This window comes from Leuresthes tenuis, unplaced genomic scaffold, assembly GCF_036924035.1.
Source record: "Leuresthes tenuis unplaced genomic scaffold, fLeuTen1.0.hap1 SCAF_13, whole genome shotgun sequence".
In the NCBI taxonomy this organism is placed as follows: Eukaryota; Metazoa; Chordata; class Actinopteri; order Atheriniformes; family Atherinopsidae; genus Leuresthes; species Leuresthes tenuis.
The window spans coordinates 4,998,897-5,021,455 of NW_027325367.1; the positions used below are offsets into that span (position 1 = coordinate 4,998,897).

The following is a 22,559-nucleotide window of genomic DNA, read 5'->3' on the forward strand; positions in this document are numbered from 1 at the left end:
ATTCCTTTTCAGATGTGATGTCTTACAGAAACCCTTAAGTGTTCAATCACAAAAATGCAGTACATTTGGGTCAGCCTCAACAAATAAATCACAGCCATCAAATCCACAAGCTGATTTCACCACCTCATGTCAGTCTAAAACAATGACACCTCATGCCTCACAATATTTCATGTCATACCAGACATCATGATCCGTCTCACCTTAGAGTCCAGAGGTTTGGTGGAGAATTTGTCCCTCCTCTCTCCTTGCTCATCATAAAGCAACACCACTCTGTCAACAGTGCAAACAGCGAACTTTGCGTTGTTTGGTGCCCAGGCCGTGCATGTCACTTTAGCAGAACCCTCCTATGAAGGAAAAGAAAACTCAGCAGGGATAACTTGGCCGAACATATCTGACTTTGTAATGGTCAGATATTTGTAATGGACTGGAGCCATTACAAATGTAAGATCTGATTGTTTTATGTGACAAAGCGGTTGTAGTTTGTCCAGAGACTTCAAGCAAACACTATTATAATCAGAAGCAAGTGATTAAAGACGCTTTTTTTAGCTAAACCGACAGAGCGCCCCAACTGCTAGCAAGCAAAGAAAAGAAAAAAAAGCAAAGTTAAAAATCCCTGTTTCGCCTAGTTAAATGCAGATTTATATAATTCATTACATATCAGACTGACAAACAGGGAATTTGCTTTTTTAAGCGAATTTCAAGTCAGATTATATGACTATCAACGATTAAACCAGTCACATTTTTTTAACTGTGGCATCAGCTAGCATCAGCTAATCTACCGCTGAACCTACCTGAGGGGTTAAAAGTGTCTTAAGATGCTTCAGCTGCATCTTAGGAAGTCTGCAGGAAGCTCACGGAAGCCCTATAAGTGCTGAGATATTTAGACTTTGGTCACTTTTCTGCCCAGCTCCAAGCTAGCAGCTAGCAAGGTGGACATCTTTGTAGTAAACATAACGGTGATCTCCTTAGTTACCACTGGGGGCGGGGACTCATGGTGCATTCAAAACTACCGGAAATGTGAAAGTTTCTCTGCAGTTACCGTCTCTATGCTTCTCACCTCCCTTTCCGCTAAATATGTATATTAATCAGGACTAAAAACATATAAAGAGCAACAAAGTTATTACAGGTAATGCTAGATGTCGTGAAGATGTCTGGGCTACGGTGTATATTTTAGGACATCCTCAGGATCAGGCTTCAGAGTGACATTTTCTTTCTTTGGCTTTTTGGTCCGATGACCATTTTTCATGTTGCTGTTTGGTGCGAGTGTGGCGGGTTTTCCTGAGACCTTATACCTTTTCATCTGAGGTCTGACGCTGAGGCCTGATCTTGAGGATGTCCTAAAATGTACACCGTACCACTACTACTACTACTGGGCAATCAAAAAAGGCTTATATATCGTCCAAAGAACACTTTTGTACAGGCGACAAAATTGTATTGTAATAAGCCCAAAAGTAAAACCGTAAAAATAAATGTTAATGTAATGACTTTACAAAAAACAGTAAGAGTGTAGGTTAATCATTGGTTAAGACATCTGAACAATGATAATTTGCCAACGACTCGTTTACACAAGAGGAGAGGAGGATTAAACAAATGCGAAAACAAAACGAGTGGAGATGCCGGGGATTGAACCCGGGGCCTCATACATGCAAAGCATGCGCTCTACCACTGAGCTACATCCCCTTCCATATCATTGCTGGAGCAACTGGAATCTTTGTATGTGCTCCCACCTTTACTGGTTATTGATGTTTACATTATTAACGTGTATTAATGATTTCCTCAATGGTTGGATGCGTTTAAGGTGTTCAAAATATACCATATTGTAAAGGCATCTTATTTATGAGTTTTATGTTTCTAAATTCCTAGACTCTGCCATAAAATAAATAGTGTAATTATCAATCTGATATTCTTATAATTATGAGCGTTTTTGTATTGTACTAATCCACTACTATTGCAACTTCACTGTGACCTCTATCAGATTAAAATACTTTACTAATACGTCATAGTTTCTACTGAAATCAACAGACTTCACTCCTCCTGATACAATAATTTACTTTGTAATAATTACTTTGCTCCCAGGCTGAAAGACAATTATTTTGCTATTCTTTCGAAGGACTGGGTTGACATTTATTAAATGCAATCTATTGGTTTCCTTAACCGGGAGACATCTTTTAAAATGGCATAATATGAATTGGACTAATTTGGATTTCAATTATCTTGATTTGATTGGATAATGATTGTGTTACAATGAATTTGATTATAATTAGCTTTAATTGGATTGGACCTCTGAAGTGCCTTTCAATGACATATTTTGGGATTTGGAGCTATATGAATAAAACTGAATGGAGCTGAATGTAGTTTGGGAAATTGAATTAACTTTGCGAGATGTTCTGATTGTATGTGTTTCTCTGAGAGGGATTATTATGAGTAATTTAAAAATGTAAAACTGTAATAACTAGTAAATAAGGTTTACTGAGTTAATGGGCTTATTAAGATCCTTTGAGCAGGGAAATAATCATAGTCACCCAAGTAGTTACATGAAAACATTGATCACTTAGTGGTGAACACAGGTAAACCAACTTTCTCACCTCAAAAGGAGGTAGCATTTAAGCTGCAGCATTGGTACAGCTACACCCCTCAGTAGAGTTACGTAGGGTGACGTAAAATCGTTAAATTGCGAGCTTCTCCCGGAAACCCCAGACTCTGTCTTCAAAATAAATCCTGACTCGCTTTACAAACAGAAACGCTTTTATATTTTACACTATAATTGGTCTAACAGCAAACATCTTAGAGTTATATTGAAGGTGTTGGTGAAGGCGTAAATGGACCCTCTGTCTTTTGTTTTTGTTCCATCGAATTAAAACTGGTGAGAATACAGCAAAGAGGTACGTTTCTTTTATTTTGAAAAGTTCTCAACGGAAATGAGTTACGTTGTTCGACTAATGTTCGGGCCTAGACGGCTGGTAGACTTCCACGCGGCTGGTGGCGCGTGTGGAACACTTTTCTGATATCTCCCGTCCGACAAACCAGCAAATTTTTCAATTTACCTCGCTTTTCTCTATTTATCTTCATTTAATCACAAAAGGTACGTCAGCACGCTACCAGGCCTTTTTTTGTGGTCAAAGCGCGTCTAAATTGCTGTTTTTTCTACCGATTCTCATCTTCTGTTTCAGCTGCGTGTGATTCACGTGGAGACCGGGGCTTCTCAGCTTTGAAACATCCGTCAGTTTTTAGTAGTTAGCATTAGCCACCCGGCAGAAGATGGCAACCTTGATATTGGAGGATGGGGCGACGTTCCGTGGACGCCTTTTTGGTGCAAATGTGTCAATTTCGGGAGAAGTTGGTAGGTCATTTTAAATTGTAAGGTATCTCAAGGTACTTCTTCAGTTTGATTGTGCAGAATATACCTGCGTATGTGACCACCTACTGGTTCATCTTAAATACACGTGTATTTTATTCTATTAATTGTACCCAATCAAACACCAGTTCAGCACCAGGCCGTGATAACTTGTCTCCTCTTATCAACCTTAGGATAGTGTTGCCTAATTCCATTTTAAATGTAGTGTTTACTTAGCTGAACTCGTCACTTAACTGCCTGATGTGTGAGCCTGGACTGTGAGTCAGAGTTGAACTTCTGAGCTTGAGCACGAGAAGACAAATTAAAGATGAGGCAACACTGGGTTTATTCAAAGTCTTTGGTCTGTGAGATGTATTCTTGTTCCGATGAGGGAAACGGGCACATTTCCACGAGTCATTTTTATATAATTTGTTGTTGTTTTGTAGGAAAACTTCATGGATGCTTGACCAATCAAGTCACTTAAATAAAAATAAAAATTAGAGCTTCTATAGTGGATCATGTAGAGTATACTCATTCTGTTTGCTATTTTGTGAGAGTAAGAACCATGAAAAGGAGACCTCAGAGCTTTAATAAGGGCAACTTGGCCTCACTGTGAGTCAGTGACAGCATATGACCTTAATGACCTGCCAAGTGTGACCGAAAAAACTGGTTGTAGAACTGAAGAAGCCTTTTGGATGAGAGCTGAAGCCAAGTTGCCTTTATTCTAGCTCTTAGGTTTACCCGTATAACTGAGGGCTGACAGGCATGGATGTGACACATGCAGCCGTTTCTATGGTTTGATGAGGCATGCTTGTCTGCTCAGTGTTTCAGACGGGTATGGTGGGCTACCCTGAGGCTCTTACCGACCCATCCTACCGCTGCCAGCTGCTGACTCTCACTTACCCTCTGGTTGGTAACTATGGAGTACCAAAGGATGAAGAGGGAGAGTTTGGACTGAGCAGTGTAAGCTGAACTTTCCATGTCTTTGCACTTATTTAAGTTAAAGTGGAGTTGAAGCAAGGTGTGCAGTAGCGCAAACATAAATGGAAAAACTTGCTTTAGTGAAGTGACAGTGACTGGATGAAGCATGGTGGACAGTTTTACATTAACACTGTGGTGTGGTTGGTTTTCTGTGTGTTCTCCTGCTCAGTGGTTCGAGTCATCCAAGATCCACGCTGCTGCTTTGATTATCGGAGAGCTGTCGGACGACCCCAGTCACTGGAGTTCAGTCAAGTCGCTGGACCAGTGGCTCAAAGAGGAAGGCATTCCCGGATTGCAAGGTCAGAAAATCGTCCTCCAAATTAGACTAAATTAGCCGAACGAATGCAGACTTAAGCGTTGTTCAAACTTCCATGCACTCCAGGGGTTGACACCCGGCGTCTGACTAAAAAGATCAGGGAGAAGGGCACCATGTTGGGGAAGCTGGTTGTGGACGGGACTCCTGAGGACAGCGTTCCCTTTGATAACCCGAACAAGAGAAACCTGGTGAAGGAGGTGTCCATGAAGGTAAACCTTTCACTCCCTGCTGCACCTGTCACACACTCCGAATAGCCTCTTTTAAAAAGGCTTTTGTATCATCAGCAACACATAAAAAGACAAAGGTGAGGTTATTTTGGAGAAATAGATGGATAGTTTTCACTGAAATCCTTTTAATTATTCCATTGTGTTTCCAGGACTCAAGAATATTCAACCCAAGCGGTAGTTTGCGTATCACAGCGGTGGACTGCGGCATCAAGTACAACCAAATCCGCTGCCTGGCTCAGAGAGGAGCCCGTGTTACTGTTGTACCGTGGGACCACCCGCTGAATGTCTCCGGTTAGTAACACACCGCCTAACTGTAACTTACAGGGTTGATTTGGCCTTTTAGACAGTTTGGGTCATCGTCAACAAGGACTGTGGGAATTTTTAGTTTGCTTCTACTTATCAAGAACTTGAGTTTACTTGCCGGTTCAGTTAGATTCTCTAATATGTTAAAACTGTCATGCGTGTTGTTGTGTTACAATATACAAATGGACCTCGTGCATGTGGACCGGAGGAGCTGGTCTTAGTGATTAATGCTGATCTCGTCAGGCCTCTGAGACTCCTCTACAATGGTTGATTGGGGGAGGGGCTGAGAGGGGGGGCTGGGGCACATTGCGGCATTGTTTTTGGTAACGTGAGCATTTTTTTTTAAATAAAATTTTTCAGATTTTGACGGTCTGTTCATCAGCAACGGTCCCGGGGACCCCCAGTTCTGTGAAACCACTGTCAACAACGTCAGGAAGGTGGTCTGTGTGGATCAACCAAAGCCAGTTTTTGGCATCTGTCTCGGCCATCAGCTGCTGTCTTTGGTCATTGGGGCGAAGACCTACAAGATGAAGTGAGTACCTCCATCATTAACTGCACACAACAAAAGATATTCGGACCAGGCGGGTGTTTAGATTGCTTTTTAACTTGGAATGTAAATATATTTTGGGTTTTCTATTCACATTCCTGGCTTACAAAACAATTTTCAAGTTTCAGTAAACTATGATTCATTCAAAATGTGCTGAAAAGATGAATCAACTAGTCAAATGACTGAGAAACACCTTAACAAGAGAGTGAATTCGAGGCGTATTGGGGGTGTGAACCCACTCAGTCCTTTGCTAAGTTTATGGGAGAGTTTTGGAACAGGAGGGAAGAAATGTGGCCTCAGTGACCCGATCCAAAATCCTCACTGCTCTCTAGAAACACAGCCTCTCACTTTCTCACACAGTCTGTGGGACAGTTGTGCTGTGAAATGCAGATTTTTGCTGTCCTCAGCAGTCTGTTCTTCAGTATCAGCACCAGAGGGTTGAAGTGAGCAGCCGTGTTTTGAAAAAGGCTCAAAGAAACACGCCGGCGGTTTCTTTGAGGCGGTCTGCACCTACGAGCCGTGTCTGCCTGGTCCGATAGTCCGCCGACAGAAACTTTCTCAGGCTCGGTGTGAAGGTCAGGGTGAGCAGACGCGTTCCCATTACCCAGCTGGAATGCTGCTGGCAGATAATCTGCAGATGGTTCTTTCTCACTCAGATTCTTCAAGCCAAATACATCATCGTCTCTGCTAAAAGCAGTAAAATAAGGAAAATGCAGCTTCTACTTTGATTATTGCTGCATTAGACACAGATCAGGGGAAGTTATTCTCATGGAAAACAAGCAGATTGTTTAAAGGAGTGTTTCACATCTCTCTTGTTTGCCAGGTATGGAAACCGTGGCCACAACCAGCCGTGCATCCATAACGGCACAGATCGCTGCTTCATCACCAGTCAGAACCACGGGTTTGCTGTGGACCCCGACACTCTGCCGAACGACTGGGACGTGCTGTTCACCAACGCTAATGACCACACCAATGAGGGCATCGTACACAACACAAAGCCCCTGTTCAGGTAACCGTCGGAGACACGGATGCATAAAGACTCGCGGCTAAAGGGCCCGAGTTCAGCTGCGTGGAGGTTTCATATCTGCTTTAAAAAGACGATTAACTGCTCTGATGATTTCCTCCAGTGTTCAGTTCCACCCAGAGCACATGGCCGGCCCCACTGACCTGGAGAGCCTGTTCGACGTCTTCCTCGACTCTGTGAAAGAGCACAAAGAGGGAAACGCTGCAAAATCTGGTAACATTTCATTATTTAAGATTATTTTCTCCCCTTTAACACTTTATTTCAATGCATTCATGGATTTAAAAGGTTTCATGTTGCTGATGAGTCGTTTATTCCCAGTTTGGTGCTTTAGAATCAGTTGTGCGTGTCATAGCAACAAAATAAAAATCTTTGTGCACGTTTTCTTCCAGTGAAGCAGCGTTTGATGGACCACCTCACCTACCCTGGTGCCCTGAAAGCCAAAGAGGTTGTGAGACCCAGGAAAGTCCTCATCCTGGGCTCTGGTGGGCTGTCCATCGGCCAGGCTGGGGAGTTTGACTACTCTGGCTCCCAGGTCTGGAAAAGATGAGCTCTTTTTGATAAAAGTTGTCCTGGGATAGAGTTTGGCTTCAGTTGAATTAGTTTATCATGCATTAAGGGTGGTACAAGTTTAAAAAATAGCTAGAAGTCTCACTTTAAAGCATCGAATTATCTTCCATTGTCCATCTAAACGAACTGTGCTTTTTTTACCAGGCTATTAAGGCTCTGAAGGAAGAGAACATCCAGACTGTGCTGATCAACCCCAACATCGCCACTGTCCAGACCTCCAAAGGGCTTGCGGATAAAGTCTACTTCCTGCCAATTACACCAGAGTACGTCACCCAGGTATGGATTCTTTCTGTTGTCTGGAGGTAACTCTCCCTGGAGAGATGCATCCTTTTCTCAGAAGTGCAGCAGAGCAGATGGGATGTTTTCTTTGGTGTGCGGCCCGGCCAGATGTCACCTTGTTAAGCTCTAAGATAAATCTCTTATACTTGAAGGATTTTCCTCTCCGGCTCTTCTTTAATTCGTAGTCCCCAGCACATATCCGACCAAAGAAAGGATTATGTGGACATATCAGGATACAGGCGGTTTTCTTGGAGTAAATGCCACATGTCTTTCCACTTTGCTCCAACAGGTGATAAAAAATGAGCGCCCAGATGGAGTTCTGCTAACTTTCGGAGGCCAGACGGCTCTGAATTGTGGGGTGGAGCTGACCAAGCTGGGCGTCCTGGAGAAGTACAAAGTCAAGGTTCTGGGAACGCCGGTGGCCTCCATCGAGATGACTGAAGACAGGAAGATCTTTGTGGAGAAAATGGAGGAGATCAATGAGCACGTAGCTCCCAGTGAAGCAGCACTGTCAGTAGAGCAGGTGAGGAGTCCCTCAGCATGTGCCGTCTGGTTTGTTTTCTCTCTGTTTCGGATGTTTAGACTCATCTTTAATGCTTTTGTAGGCGGTGGCAGCTGCTGAGCGTCTGGGCTTCCCCGTCCTGGTTCGGTCAGCATTTGCTCTCGGCGGTCTGGGCTCTGGTTTTGCAAACAACCGAGAGGAGCTGATCACACTGGTGACGTCAGCGTTCGCCCACACCTCTCAGGTGCTGGTGGACAAATCCCTCAAAGGGTGGAAGGAGATTGAGTACGAGGTGGTCCGGGACGCCTATGACAACTGTGTCACTGTGAGTAAAAAGAAACTGGTGGACAAACTTATAGAGCTGTGATAAAATGACCCCGAGCTGACGGTTTCCTGTGGTTTCTCCTGTTTAGGTGTGTAACATGGAGAATATTGACCCCTTAGGCATCCATACGGGGGAGTCCATTGTGGTGGCACCCAGTCAGACACTTAACGACCACGAGTACAACATGTTGAGGAACACGGCCATCAAAGTGATCAGGCACCTTGGCATCGTGGGGGAGTGTAATATCCAGTATGCCCTGAACCCAGAATCAGACCAGGTATACTTCAACGTGACAGCATGGTTCTGAAAAAGCACACAGCTATGTTGGATTGGCTGTGTTTTACAGTTAGAACATTGACTGGCTTGTGCTTCCTTTAAAAAGACACGTGCTTTTTCTTTTTCAGTACTACATCATCGAGGTGAATGCCCGCCTGTCGCGGAGCTCGGCTCTGGCCAGTAAAGCAACTGGTTATCCTTTAGCCTACGTAGCAGCTAAGCTTGGCCTGGGGATCCCGCTGCCGCAACTCAAGTACGTCTCTGTGCTGATAGTATGCTAGAAAACTCTGACGAGCTGTCCTTCTTCTCCATCTTTTCTCATTCCCGGTTTTATGTTAAATGATTTGATTATGGTAAATATTTGCAAAGTATTTAAAATGAATCTGTTTGTGTTGTAGAAATTCTGTCACCAACTCGACAACCGCAAACTTTGAGCCTAGTTTGGACTACTGTGTGGTGAAGGTGCCCCGCTGGGATCTCAGCAAGTTCCTCAGGGTTTCCACTAAGATTGGCAGCTCCATGAAGAGCGTTGGTAGGACAAATGATTGCATTTCACTGCGTTTCCACATCATATTACTCACATTACAGCTGTCTGCTGTGCAGTTAATTTCCATCCTAAGTTTCTAGTTGTCCTGTTGTTGATTGGCGCATGTTTTTGATCGTTTTACTCGACAGGAGAGGTGATGGCTATTGGTCGGAGCTTTGAGGAGGCCTTCCAGAAAGCTCTGAGGATGGTGGATGAGAACTGTGTGGGCTTTGATCACACCATCAAGCCCTGCTCTGAGAAGGTTTGTTTGCTCATATTTTTGGTGCTCTTAAACTGTGACTAGAGTAACAATCCTCAAGTCTATGGTAAGTTGTTCAGAGACCGAAAGGATCTTGGTAAGTGATGCTTATAAATTGGGGTAAAAACTGTGATGTTTAATGGTCAGTCAAGATCCTTCTTGAAGCACTTTTTTACATTTACATGCTGAGTGAGCTCACATTGTGACAAAATAGCGTCATATGCTACCTCCTTACTCAAGGTCAGATTTTGCAATGCAAGTTTTTTTTTCTTAAATTAATGATAAAAAAGAGGAAAAATACCCCAATATTTCCATTTAAAAGTTCACAAAAAACAGTCATTCCAGATGTGCAAGAAAGGTGTTTGAACTGGGCCAACAGGTGGTGCTGTTGTCTGTGGCGCCATCGCTGAAAGCTTTTCACCGGCTTATGTGAAATATGGCAGCATTCTTTTAAAAACAGCACACTGGATCGAGATGAAGGTGTGTAGAAGCGAGAGAGAAGCTTCAAAACTGCACAGCGAAGACTCCTGGGGGAGAGCAAAGTCACACAACTCTTGCGCATTTCTAGCTGTGCGGAGACACTGCACACATTTGGTTTTTAAAACAGCTGCAGCATGTTTCACACACGCAAAAATGCGTAAAAAGTAAAAGATAAAAAGAGAACGTGTCGAGGTTTTTAAATGAATGAAGCACTGTTTAACTTACTAAATGTTTTTCTTGTAAAGTTCTATTTCCTTAAATTGTTCAGAAATGCAGTTAAGATAGAAAGAAATGTGAAAGTGTTGCATTAAAGTGAATGTAAGCAGTGCACCGCTGCTGTTAGTGGAAAGAAGTCGGTCTGGAGCTCTTTTTCACTGCTCGCAGCTGCTGTGCATGTGGCTGAATTTATAGAGAATGAACCAAAGTACCTGTCCAGATGTTAAAGTGACGCGTAAAATATCTAAATTCAGTCTGTCGTCATGCTTTTGTCTCCTTTGCTCACCAGGAGTTGCAGACTCCCACAGACAAGCGTATCTTTGTGTTGGCGGCGGCGTTCAGAGCCAGTTATTCGGTGGACCAGCTGTACGAGCTCACAAAGATCGACCGCTGGTTCCTGCACAAGATGAAGAACATCGCTGACCACGAGCGACTGCTGGAGACGTACAATCAGGTTGGGCCGACGACAGAAGTCGCACGAAACAATTCAACTTGACTGTTTTTAATGTAAAACCATTCTCCACCCAGGACGAGAGCACGATGCCTCCAGAGGTGATGCGTAAGGCCAAGCAGCTGGGCTTCTCCGACAAGCAGATAGCGCTCGCTGTGCAGAGGTGGGTAAGAACGTAGAGACCGGCCCAAGGGTGCATTCTGTGGCACAGCAGAGAGTCTAAAAAAGCTAGTTTATCTCTTCCTGTGTTTGGCTTCGCCCATTAAATCCGTTTTCCATCTGGCAGCACTGAGCTGGCCGTCAGAAAGCTGCGTCACGATTGGTCCATCCTGCCTGTGGTGAAACAGATCGACACGGTGGCGGCAGAGTGGCCGGCCCACACCAACTACCTGTACCTGACCTACCACGGCACCGAAAACGACCTGGGCTTCGATGAACAGCACGTCATGGTGATCGGCTCGGGTGTGTACCGCATCGGCAGCAGCGTGGAGTTTGACTGGTGTGCGGTTGGATGCATCACGGAGCTCAGGAAGGTCAGGCCTTCGTGAGATGATCACAGTCCACAAAAATGCTTGTTTGACCACATTTGTTTTTATTGTGTTGCGGCCTGCATACATTTGGTTATGAGTTATGAGTGCGGTACTTCATTACCAGTGCTAAAATACAAACGACTGACCAAAATTTCACTCGTTTTAAAGTGAAAAGCCAAGGAGAAGAGGTCAGACTTGAGCAATGATTTGAATACATTTACAATCTAAGCAGCATGCATATGGACACGCCTGAAAAAGCTCAGTCACCGCTATGTTCTAATTTAGCTCTTAGAACATCTGAGAGACACTGGCTGGTCGACCGGTGCTCTTACAGGGGAGCTGTGGATAAGATCTGTTCGGTGAGATGCAACCAATAAAGAATTAGTCCTGGAACAGGCAGGGAGCCAACGAAGGGATGTCCAGAGCGTAGTTGTGAGTTATGGTACTCAGTCAGACTGTCACATCATTTTCAGATGGGCTATAAGACCATCATGGTGAACTACAACCCTGAGACGGTCAGCACGGACTACGACATGTGTGACCGCCTCTACTTTGATGAGATCTCCTTTGAGGTGAGTCTTTTGTCGTGCAACATTTTACATCTGATTGAAATAAGTAGCACTTTATTGTACCGCTGTTGTATTTAAAGTAAAGGGGCACAACATTTAGCTAAACTAACGCACCACCTCTTAGGTGGTGATGGATATCTATGAGAGGGAAAACCCGGAGGGTGTGATCCTCTCCATGGGAGGCCAGCTGCCCAACAACATCGCCATGTCCCTACACCGTCAGCAGTGTCGCATCTTGGGAACTTCACCCGAGTTCATCGACAGTGCCGAGAATCGGTTCAAGTTCTCCAGGATGCTGGACACCATCGGCATCAGCCAGCCGCAGTGGAAGGAGCTCTCTGACACAGAGGTACGCATTTTTAAGCGCTATTTGCGTTTGTTTCTGCCTTTACATCTTTTACCCATGCACAGCCAATTATTTCCTAGTTTTCACTGTAATTTTTTAGCTTTCGCTTTAATTTCAGTCTGCTGTGAACTTCTGCGAGACCGTCGGTTATCCCTGCCTGGTTCGGCCCTCCTACGTTCTCAGCGGAGCGGCCATGAACGTCGCCTACAGCGACCGCGACCTCGAGAAATACCTGACTGATGCTGTGGCTGTGTCCAAAGAACATCCTGTTGTGATCTCTAAATTTATACAGGAGGCCAAGGTCAGTGCGAACACAAAACAGCAGATAAATGTTGTCAAAATATATCCAAAAGTAATTGAACTGGCTTCAGTGAGTTTGCACTGTTTTGGGGTTTTGCAGGAGATAGACGTAGACGTGGTGGCTTGTGATGGGGTAGTGATGGCCATTGCAGTTTCTGAACATGTGGAGAACGCCGGCGTGCACTCTGGTGACGCCACCTTGGTGACGCCACCTCAGGACCTCAACCAGAAGACCATAGAGAGGATTATGAGGATCGTTCACGCCATCGGCCTGGAGCTGCAGGTCACTGGACCCTTTAACCTGCAGCTGATCGCCAAGGTGAGAGCACTGTGGAAGCTAAACTCTGTAATAAACGCATAATCTGTCTGATCGTTTGACATTTACCTGTGGTCCTCCTGATATGTTGTAGGTGACTGAAGTGCCTGCATGTGAGGCATTCAGTCTTAGCTGCAAAAATCATTTTGGTTTCCACTTTCAGACCTGGAAACGGACTTAAAGTCGACGCTTTTTACATTATATTTGGACAGTAATTAAACTGAACGTTAATATTGTTGATAGGCCTAAAATCTTGATGTTCCAGCCAGCATGGCAGTGGTAAATGGTTCTGGTAGTGTGCCTGTTGTCATCTGTTAGTCGGTGATTCATTGGTGGGATAGGAATGGTGACGCCATCTTATCTTTTTGATCAGCATGAAAAACGGGGTTGAAAACATCACAAAAAATGCAAATCTTCAAGTTTTTAAGTGTCATTGGCAGGACACATTTGTCTAGAAATGAAAAAAACTGCCTGATGTGAAGACAACGTGAGGATTTATGAATGAAATTAAGCAACTCGGCTCAAAGAAAGTCATTTTTGTACAATTAAAGGTGACTGAAACGGGACTGAAGATGTGTTTACCATTTTTCTTCCTGCCTGATCGTCAGACATCCTTCAGCGACTGCTAGTTGTAGCATTGTTTGAATTGCTCAAGAAAGGAAGTAGCAATGTTAGTCGTGAAGAAAAAGAGGCTCTATATGAACTGAAGGCCAGGGGATATTTACGTTTTACTTGTCGCTAACTCGATGATGTGGTTTTCCTGCCAGGACGACCAGCTGAAGGTGATTGAATGCAACGTCAGAGTTTCCCGCTCCTTCCCTTTTGTATCCAAGACTCTGGGAGTGGACCTTGTTGCCCTGGCAACTCGGGCCATCATGGGGGAGGAAGTGGAGCCAGTGGGTCTTATGAGAGGAAAAGGAGTTGTGGGAGTAAAGGTAAGTAGACTCGAACGATACATTCGTCTTCTTCACCTCACACACGTGTTTTAACATTAGCATGTCACCTGTTCTCCAGGTGCCTCAGTTCTCCTTCTCTCGACTGGCCGGAGCTGATGTGGTGCTCGGGGTGGAGATGACCAGCACTGGAGAAGTGGCCTGCTTTGGGGAGAACAGATACGAGGCGTACCTCAAGGCCATGCTCTCAACTGGCTTCAAGATCCCCAAGAAGAACATCTTGCTCTCCATCGGCAGCTACAAGGTACCGGCGTGACGCTTTGCTGACATCAAAACGACCTCTTGGAAGGGTTACGCTGAGTGGTTGCTGGCCAGCTGTGGCCGCTGCTCGGTGATCTCGCTGGCAGAAGACGTGACACGTTTCACTGTAACGCTGCAGCTGTGGGTTGTGATTAACAGATGTTTTGTTTCTGCTGAACCAAGTGGAAGTAAAACTGCAGATTGCATTCACACAAACCTCGTATGATGGTGCGTGTCTGACAGAAGTGTTGCCTGTAACCAGAAAATGCACAATTTCTCCTTGCACCATGGAATTTTCAGGTCAGGTCATTTTATTAGTCACGCTTCATTTAGATCCACTTTAAACGCGTGTAAAGAAAACACTCCCAGTGTCTCAACACAATAAAACTGCATCCAGACAAACTGGAATAGAATAACTGACTCTAAAACAGAAAATATGTTAAAAATAGGAAGCTATGGAATACTTTTACAGAACAAACGCATTGAAATAGAAACTGGGCAAATTAACAAAGGATCTTTGTGCTGTTAAACTTGGGCATGAAATAGTTTAAAATGGGGTTATGGATAAACCAGATGGTTTGCTCTGATTTGTGTGTTCGTAGAACAAGAGTGAGCTGCTGCCCACCGTGCAGGCTCTGGAGTCTCTGGGATACGACCTGTACGCCAGTCTGGGCACTGCTGACTTCTACACCGAACACGGAGTGAAGGTAAACCTAACATCTGCTTCATATTTAGATTGACTTCATAAAACAAAGAGGGGGGGGGGGGGCAGTTCAGGGTGTCATTGTTTTTGACCTTGCTTATAACGCAGGCTATCCCGCTTTGCTTTGGGACCGGAACCCAAAAACGCCTTCAATTATTGTTCATTTTAATTAAATGATCTATTCCTCATTGTGTTTTCCTGCAGAGGAGCATGCAGGGCAGTTTTAATCTTCATCATATCAGTCCAAACATGTTTCCACTATCTTAGAATGATCCATTTTCATCCAAAGAAGGTCCCTTTGCAGATTTGTCAATCCTGTTTACTGTATCGGTCCAGGAGGCCACCATAGTGTGGAGATACAGTGACTGAAAGCTTGGCATAGTTGGCTTGTTTGATTTGGATTTAGTCAGACTTGACTGCTTCTGTCTGGTTGTACAAGGTTTTTATTCTTTGGTTAAAAGGCCCACTTCTCACCATAGAGACTCAGAAATAGAACTGCATGAATAGATGAATGGATAAGCAGTTGTAGAATGGTTTCCGCCTCCACTCCAGGTGACCGCAGTAGATTGGCCTTTTGAGGAGGAGGACAGTGACTGTCCCAACAAAGAGAAGCAGCGCAGCATCATGAACTACTTGGAGGAGAACCACTTCGACCTGGTCGTTAACCTCTCCATGAGGAACAGTGGAGGTCGGAGGCTCTCCTCCTTCGTCACCAAAGGCTACAGGACCAGACGCATGGCTGTGGACTACTCTGTCCCACTTATCATCGACATCAAGTGCACCAAGCTCTTTGTCCAGGTAAGTCCTCTTCTCTTCTTTGGTCCTTTTAAACCTGCTCTTTAGTATTTTTGTGTCATTAGAAGTCATATGGAGTGGCTTGTTTGCAGGCTCTTCGTCAGATTGGAAGGTTTCCGCCAGTGAAAACTCACATTGACAGCATGGCCTCACAGACGCTCGTCCGTCTGCCCGGTGAGTCACTGCATCTCATCTTCAGCTCTTTGCTGTTCTGGAAATCAGGAGCCTTCAGGCGAAGTCCCCGTGTTGTTGGGAGAAATGATCTGTGTGATAAGCTGTGAATTCAGTTCTCTCAAAGGCTTTAGAAGGTTTTTTTTGTTGTTTTTCTTGTAAGAAATGTTAGTTTTAAGACGTATCTTAAACTTTCAGACGCATCATAACTGGTGGCTAAATTTTTAATTGTTTGATTTGTACTTTTCTAATAACCTAGTCGTTAGTAGTTTTGGAGTGACCTACTTACTCGTATAAACTGATTGAATTTAAGGTCTGATTGATGTCCACGTTCACCTACGGGAGCCCGGTGCCACCCATAAGGAGGACTTCTGCTCTGGTACCGCGGCTGCTCTGGCAGGAGGAGTCACTCTGGTCTGTGCGATGCCCAACACGTCCCCCGCCATCACAGACGCCAGTTCCCTGGCCCTGATCCAGAGGGTAGGACCACAGTTTCTGTTAGTCTAAACTCGGCTCAGGTGATGCGTGTAAATGTGATGTAAATGATGAACTCTATCGTCAGCTGGCCAAAGCAGGCTGCCGCTGTGACTACGCCCTGTACGTGGGCGCCGCTTCAGACAACGCCGCCACGCTGCCACACATCGCCAGCCACACTGCGGGCCTGAAGATGTATCTGAACGACACGTACTCCACTCTCAAGATGGACAACGTCTCTCTGTGGATGGAGGTTAGTTGAATTTTCCTTAAAGATCTTGTTATTTTGGTGTTCTTCTTTAAAATGTAGAAATCTTTACAGTTTTCACCTCTCTGTACTTAACTTTTGTTCTTATTGTTTCAGATTATTTAGTCTTTTTGTGTCTACGCTGATGTAGAATAATCAAACACAGCCTTTTAAATCGTTTCTGTCACCAAAGCACCTGCTCTCTTTTTACAGAAACATACCTTAGAGACGTTGTGGAAGCTTCACCAACGTTTAACCCTCACTTTTTTTTATAGGTTTGGAAGAGATCTGGGTGCACATTTTAGGCCTGAAATCACTGACCCACTTCTTGATTCGTGTGACGTTCAGGAACAACTTAAAAACTGCTTAATTTGACCTGAACTTGAGGGTTTGGAGGGAATTTGTTAAGCGAATTTGGAGCCTGTTTCTGGTCAGTAGCGGAGCTGCGACTTAACTGTTTGCGTCTGTTTAAAGCACTTCGAGAAGTGGCCCAAACACATGCCCATCGTGGCTCACGCTGAGAAACAGACGGTTGCTGCGATCCTGATGGTGGCCCAGCTCTACCAGCGCCCAGTCCACATCTGCCACGTGGCCAAGAAGGAGGAGGTGAAGAACCATTTTGATTAATCGGATATGAGCAGAACCTTACTTCAGAATACTGGAGTTGGTGTTTACTTCATATCTGAATGTGATACAGTTTCCATAAAGCTGATCTGAAATTTCTGAACTCCATTTTGAATCACTATGACTCACCTCTGGCTGTCAGATCCTGATAATCCGAGCTGCAAAGCAGAAGGGCATCCAGGTCACTTGCGAGGTGGCGCCTCATCACCTGTTCCTGTGTGAGGAAAATTTGCCGGATATCGGTGAGGGCCGCGCACAGGTCCGACCAATGCTGGGAAGTCGTGAGGACATGGAGGCCCTCTGGGAAAACCTGGACATCATCGACTGCTTTGCTACAGACCACGGTTAGAGTGGACACGTGCAGCCACAGACCACAGAAACCACTCCAGCTTCACGGGCTATTCATGTTATTTTGTTTTGCTTTTTAGCTCCTCACTCTGTGGAGGAGAAGAACAGTGAGCGTCCTCCTCCTGGTTACCCCGGCCTGGAAACGATGCTCCCGCTGCTGCTGACGGCCGTCAGCGATGGACGGCTGACCCTGGATGACATCATCAGACGTCTTTATGACAACCCACGAAAGATTTTCAATCTGCCTGTTCAAGAAAACACATATGTGGAGGTACACAGACACACACGGAGTTCTAGACTATGAATTCTGTGCAGCAGCCCTCTTTATACCAAATCTGACACCGCAGCCTGTGTTTTCGTACATTATGTATAAAACTGTACTTTGATATATTTCTGTGACCTTCAGGTGGACCTGGAGCAGGAGTGGGTCATTCCTAAGGCCATGCAGTTCACAAAGTCCAAGTGGACACCTTTCCAAGGCCTGAAGGTGAAGGGTAAAGTCCGTCGTGTGGTGCTCCGAGGAGAGGTGGCCTACATCGATGGCCAGGTCAGCGCTCACTCTGCCTCTTCATTTATTTGTGGTAATTTGTTGCAGGAAAATCTTACAAAAGCTGTCTACTGCAGGTACTGGTGCCTCCTGGTTACGGTGAGGATGTGAAGACTTGGCCCACTGCTTCGATCCATCCAGCTGAACCTGTTAAAGAAACCCCTCTGGTAACGACACAGCTGACCTAACTGTTGTTTGATACGAGTCTTAAGCTGCAGGCTGTGCTGTTTTCTTATGAGGATGTATTTATTCGGTTCGGTCAGACTCCCGAGCGCCCACGTCCCACTCCTCCCCGTGAATGCCCGGTCCGAATCCGAGCACAGAGTCCTCGCCGCTCTACTGGAGATTCACGCTTCCTGCTGCCTGCCCGCATCCACCGCTCCTCTGATCCTGGACTGCCACCAGGTACTACAACTCCCACAATGCTTTGACACACTTATGGCTCCTTGAAGTCAAAGTGTAGAAGACGGTGTTGATAAAAGACTTTATCGTGTGCATTCTCTGTTCTTTAGTGTAATGCAGGAACTTAATTAAAAAAGAATGAAAGTAGTGGCATAGCATTTTTTTTTACCTTCTTTTTTCCACGGAGAAATTGGCACATTTTGACTCTGATTTCTGTAGACATGATCACTCTGCCACCCGCCGGTGCTTGCGACGGCTACAGCCATCCTCCACCTCTATCCAGGCTGCTCTCGCCGCAGTCCGGGCCGGGACAGGTGACTCCTGTGCAGGTGTCACACTTCCAGACATCTCCCCTGCTGCACCCGTTTATGGGCCAGCACATCATCTCCGTCAGGCAGTTCAGCAAGGAGCAGGTACACTGCAGAAACACACTGACAGGGATGGTGACATGCATTCAATACTCATAATACTGCACTTCAGTCTTTTTTTTTTTCTTGTTTCAGATCTCTCACCTTTTCAATGTTGCTCACACTTTGCGTTTGATGGTTCAGAAGGAACGGAGCCTGGAACTCCTGAAGGTATTTCCAAGAAGTTTGGTCTTTTGTTAAATTACAGCAGACATGCTATCAGTCCTGGGAAATAAATGCTTTGCCTTAAGGTTTTTGGTGTATTTTGGTGGTCCGTATAGCTCATCTGAGTACTTCTGTGCCTGATGCTCCGCTCTGAATCGTGTTCTTCTCTTCTTCCCGCGCAGGGTAAGGTGATGGCATCCATATTCTATGAGGTCAGCACTCGCACCAGCAGCTCCTTCACAGCAGCTATGCAGCGTCTGGGCGGCTCGGTCGTGCACTTCAGTGACTCCACTTCATCCTCGCAAAAAGGAGAATCGCTGGCAGACTCTGTCCAGACTATGAGCAGCTATGCTGACGTCCTGGTGCTCCGACATCCAACACCAGGAGCCGTAGAGGTGAGTTTCAGCTGTGATATCACCCGATATTTTCCCATCATCATTAAAAGGGAATGATGCGGCGCGCAGAGCATTAAAAATGAAAGAGGATGCACGCAGCTGTGAATGTAAATGGTTATGCAGTTGATAATGCACCAAACTCTTAATTTCTCCAGTTTATTCAACCGAAGAAGTCTGAGGAAAAAGTTGAACAACCTAAAATGTTGTTTTGGATTAATTTTCTCAGATATTAGTCCAATTGCCAGGAACATGAGGAAATATGTGCAGTGATTTGCTGAATCATGTGCAAACATAAATGGAAATACAGCATATAAGCCAGAGGCAGAGTTTGCACCTTTATCCTCCAACTCAGCCTGAACCCTCTGAGACAAGCTTTCTGTCATTTCTTTAAGGAGTCTTCAGGAATAGTTCTCCAGGCTTCTTGAAGGACATCCCAAAGCTCTTCTTTGGATGTCGGCTGCCTTTTGTTCCGTTCTCTGTCAGATGATCCCACACTGCTTCAATAATGTTGATGTCCGGGCTCTGGGGAGGATTCATCCCTCCATAAGACCTGTTGCCACAAAGGTTTATGAACGGAACAGAAAACAGGCTCAGCTTTTGTTGGCACACCAGTTCTGGTTGTCAAACTTCATAGCTTTATAGTAACCACTAATTGCACAACTTCACTGATGCTCTAAGGCTTCTACTGGTTGTGAATTGTTTTGGAATGACTTCCTCTTCTCTGCGACACACAGAAAGCTTCACGTCATTCCCGTAAGCCGGTGATCAATGCTGGCGATGGTGTGGGCGAGCATCCGACCCAGGCCCTGCTGGACGTCTTCACCATCAGAGAGGAGCTGGGGACGGTCAACGGCATGACGGTGAGAAACCATTAAACAACTTTGATTTAAATCCTTACGCTTACTGGGATCAAGACTTTGTGCAGAAGCCCATTTGAACTCGTGCTTTCTTTCAGATAACCATGGTCGGGGATCTGAAACATGGCCGCACAGTTCATTCTCTTGCCAAACTGCTGACTCAGTACCGCATCACGCTGCGCTATGTGGCGCCCAAAAACCTTCACATGCCAGCAGAGATCATCAACTATGTGGCCTCAAAGGGAATCAAGCAGGTGGGGACTAAACTGTGTTAAACGCACCGTGTTGAAATGTGAACAAAACACTGAACAGATTAGATTTGATTGCTTTTTTTCATCCTTTTCTGCAGGAGGAGTTTGATAGTATTGAGGAGGCTCTGCCTGAGACCGACGTTCTCTACATGACGCGGATTCAGAAGGAGAGGTTTGGATCTGAGGATGAGTACCAAGCCGTAAGTTTCAGTTCAACAATGGCTTTAATGGGGTCTTTTGTATTAAAGGAGACCTATTATGCCCCTTTTTCCACAACCTGACAAAGGTTCCGGATGTTATAACGTAACGTCCGGCATGATTTGGTCAAAATAACACAGAGACGGAAAAGCAGCCTCTTTTTGACAGAGCAGTCGGTAAACGGATCGAGAGCTCAGATCACACACCAAACTGACAGAAAGATGCCACTGCAATGTCTTTTTAGGCAGCATATGGTCACGAGGGAGAGAAAGAGTCTCACCTTCTTACTTCTGGGGTAGAGCACATGCAGCAGAATGTGATGTGGGAGTTGGGCTGTTTGGCTCTCAGGAAAATGGCAGAGTTGGGTTTTATCTGAGATCTTGAGTTTGTGGTGACTTCAGACACTCAAATATGTGCTGTAAAAAGTACCCAAAGCAGAGGGCTAACATGAACATTTAATTCTTTCAGTGTTTTGGTCAATTCATCCTGACTCCTCACATCATGACGGTTGCCAAAAAGAGGATGGTGGTGATGCATCCACTCCCCAGGGTCAATGAAATCAGGTAAAGCCCACATAGCTGAAGGTTTTACAGAGGAAGAACCTCCTGTCTTGTTTTGTTTTCAGGTTTTTTTTTATGCCTGTTTCCATGTTAGCTGAAAAGTTTAGTTTGAAGACTTTGAAGTAATTCTTCCTTTTCTTTTGTATTTTTCTCAGTCCGGAGGTGGATACAGACCCAAGGGCGGCGTATTTCCGTCAAGCGGAGAACGGCATGTACATCCGAATGGCCCTTCTGGCCACCGTACTGGGAAAATAAATCCACACACTCCTTATTCTCAGCCCAAGTGATTAGTGTTAAAACTAAGATGCCACTAAAGATCCTGTGCCTGCATGTTATTTAATAAAAACTGTGAATTTCTCATTTCCACCTCTAGAATTACATAGATTAAGGCTAAATATTAAGTCATCGATTTTCCATTACGCCGCTGTGCCACAGCTTCTCTCCAGTTACACAGAATACTATTTTTCTTATTAGCCATATAATAGAATTGCAAAAATGAGATATTATTAAAACACTTTACATACAGATCAGCTTGAAAAGCACAAAGGGTCTTTTCATGTTTGCATTTGTCTGTCTTTAAATTGTGGAGAAGAGCATAGGAGGCACCTTGAAAGGGGGAAAAAATGGAGGTGGGAATTGCAATTTTCATTTTTTTTTTAACTAAAGATGTGTATTTTCTTAGTTGGTGAGAACTGTAGTCGCAAGACATGATTAATCTGCTGCAGTATGTGTGAATTACTTAAAGGGACCTTTTTAGGATGTTAAGATGGGTCAATCACGCCATTTCCTTGTGCACATTCATGTTATACTATGACCAACAATGGTACCAGTTACATTAGCTGTCTGTCTTCTGTAATGTTTCTTTTCTTCAGTGTCTAGTATCAACTGAAAATAAGTGACGCACAAATATTCTTAAAGCACTGTCTTTCGATGATTTATGGGTATTTGCTGTAACTGTCGGTGATTCCTTGACTGTAACAGGGATCAATGTTAGCGAAGTGTTAGTGAACTGCTTCCTATGTGGAAAAATAAAGTCAATTTCCCTTTTGCAATAAACTACGTCGTTTTTTACACCTACAAATGTGTATGTGTACAAATAATAAAAATCTTGAGTTTGAATAACTTTTATAGCAATGTAAGACAAGAGATGCATTCATTCTTTTGGTGATGACAAGAAAAATTTATGAACTTGCACAGATGAGACAAGAGGCCACCATGACATAAGATATTGATGAAATATTTAATTGCACATTTAGAAGCAAAACTTGACAATCAAGTTCAAACTGAAGTGGCCGAAAACTCTTATAGAACTTTATGAATCAAAGTTTAGTCAAAAATTGCATTTAAACCAGATGATCAGCCATTCTTGAAGCGGTAAGTGAGAAAGTATTGATCCCTTGTGGAAAAATCGAGGCTTGAACCGACGTGAGGTTAATTTAAGTAAGAATTTGAAAACGAAAGTATTCATCAAATTACTGGTATGCAAAACAAAATCTTAACATATTCTCTTATTGATCAATAAAGCATTTATAACGGCTTTTAACATAA

The 22,559-nt window shown here is 44.5% G+C and overlaps 2 protein-coding genes and 1 non-coding gene across 3 annotated transcripts in view; 1 reads left to right on the forward strand and 2 right to left on the reverse strand.

Annotated features, from left to right (window-relative positions):
- The window catches only part of ift172 (intraflagellar transport 172), a 40,338-nt gene extending 39,394 nt beyond the window's left edge, over window positions 1–944 (reverse strand). Inside the window, exons 1-2 of the mRNA XM_072362355.1 lie at window positions 792–944; window positions 201–344 (exon numbers count right to left, since the gene is read on the reverse strand). Coding sequence (XP_072218456.1) covers window positions 201–344; window positions 792–830 — 183 coding nt within the window. The 5' untranslated portion in view covers window positions 831–944. The remainder of the gene's footprint in view (window positions 1–200; window positions 345–791) is intronic.
- A 664-nt stretch (window positions 945–1,608) lies between these two features.
- On the reverse strand, window positions 1,609–1,680 carry trnaa-ugc (transfer RNA alanine (anticodon UGC)). Its single transcript has one exon. It is a non-coding gene; the product is annotated as a tRNA-Ala (tRNA).
- Window positions 1,681–2,976: 1,296 nt separating this feature from the next.
- On the forward strand, window positions 2,977–22,061 carry cad (carbamoyl-phosphate synthetase 2, aspartate transcarbamylase, and dihydroorotase). The gene is made up of 45 exons (XM_072361688.1): window positions 2,977–3,082; window positions 3,171–3,340; window positions 4,158–4,297; window positions 4,485–4,614; window positions 4,698–4,840; window positions 5,008–5,149; window positions 5,522–5,693; window positions 6,532–6,717; window positions 6,836–6,945; window positions 7,122–7,264; window positions 7,444–7,575; window positions 7,868–8,101; window positions 8,184–8,405; window positions 8,494–8,682; window positions 8,810–8,934; window positions 9,080–9,213; window positions 9,357–9,469; window positions 10,452–10,616; window positions 10,691–10,776; window positions 10,900–11,146; window positions 11,617–11,715; window positions 11,837–12,061; window positions 12,177–12,359; window positions 12,459–12,677; window positions 13,442–13,609; window positions 13,689–13,871; window positions 14,470–14,574; window positions 15,123–15,368; window positions 15,458–15,539; window positions 15,850–16,016; window positions 16,099–16,263; window positions 16,732–16,863; window positions 17,024–17,225; window positions 17,310–17,500; window positions 17,636–17,776; window positions 17,854–17,943; window positions 18,040–18,181; window positions 18,398–18,591; window positions 18,682–18,756; window positions 18,933–19,145; window positions 19,880–20,005; window positions 20,101–20,256; window positions 20,352–20,453; window positions 20,920–21,014; window positions 21,167–22,061. The coding sequence occupies exons 2-45, from the start codon at window positions 3,259–3,261 to the stop codon at window positions 21,264–21,266; spliced, it is 6,696 nt and encodes a 2,231-aa protein (XP_072217789.1). The 5' UTR covers window positions 2,977–3,082; window positions 3,171–3,258; the 3' UTR covers window positions 21,267–22,061.
- Window positions 22,062–22,559: the final 498 nt, after the last annotated feature.

Excerpts from the sequence above, each read along its gene's own strand:
- cad (XM_072361688.1), top strand. The coding sequence starts at position 3,259 with ATGGCAACCTTGATATTGGAGGATGGGGCGACGTTCCGTGGACGCCTT. Across the intron at positions 7,576-7,867 it reads CACCAGAGTACGTCACCCAG|GTGATAAAAAATGAGCGCCC; the intron begins GTATGGATTCTT and ends TTGCTCCAACAG. Across the intron at positions 10,777-10,899 it reads ATAGCGCTCGCTGTGCAGAG|CACTGAGCTGGCCGTCAGAA; the intron begins GTGGGTAAGAAC and ends TCCATCTGGCAG.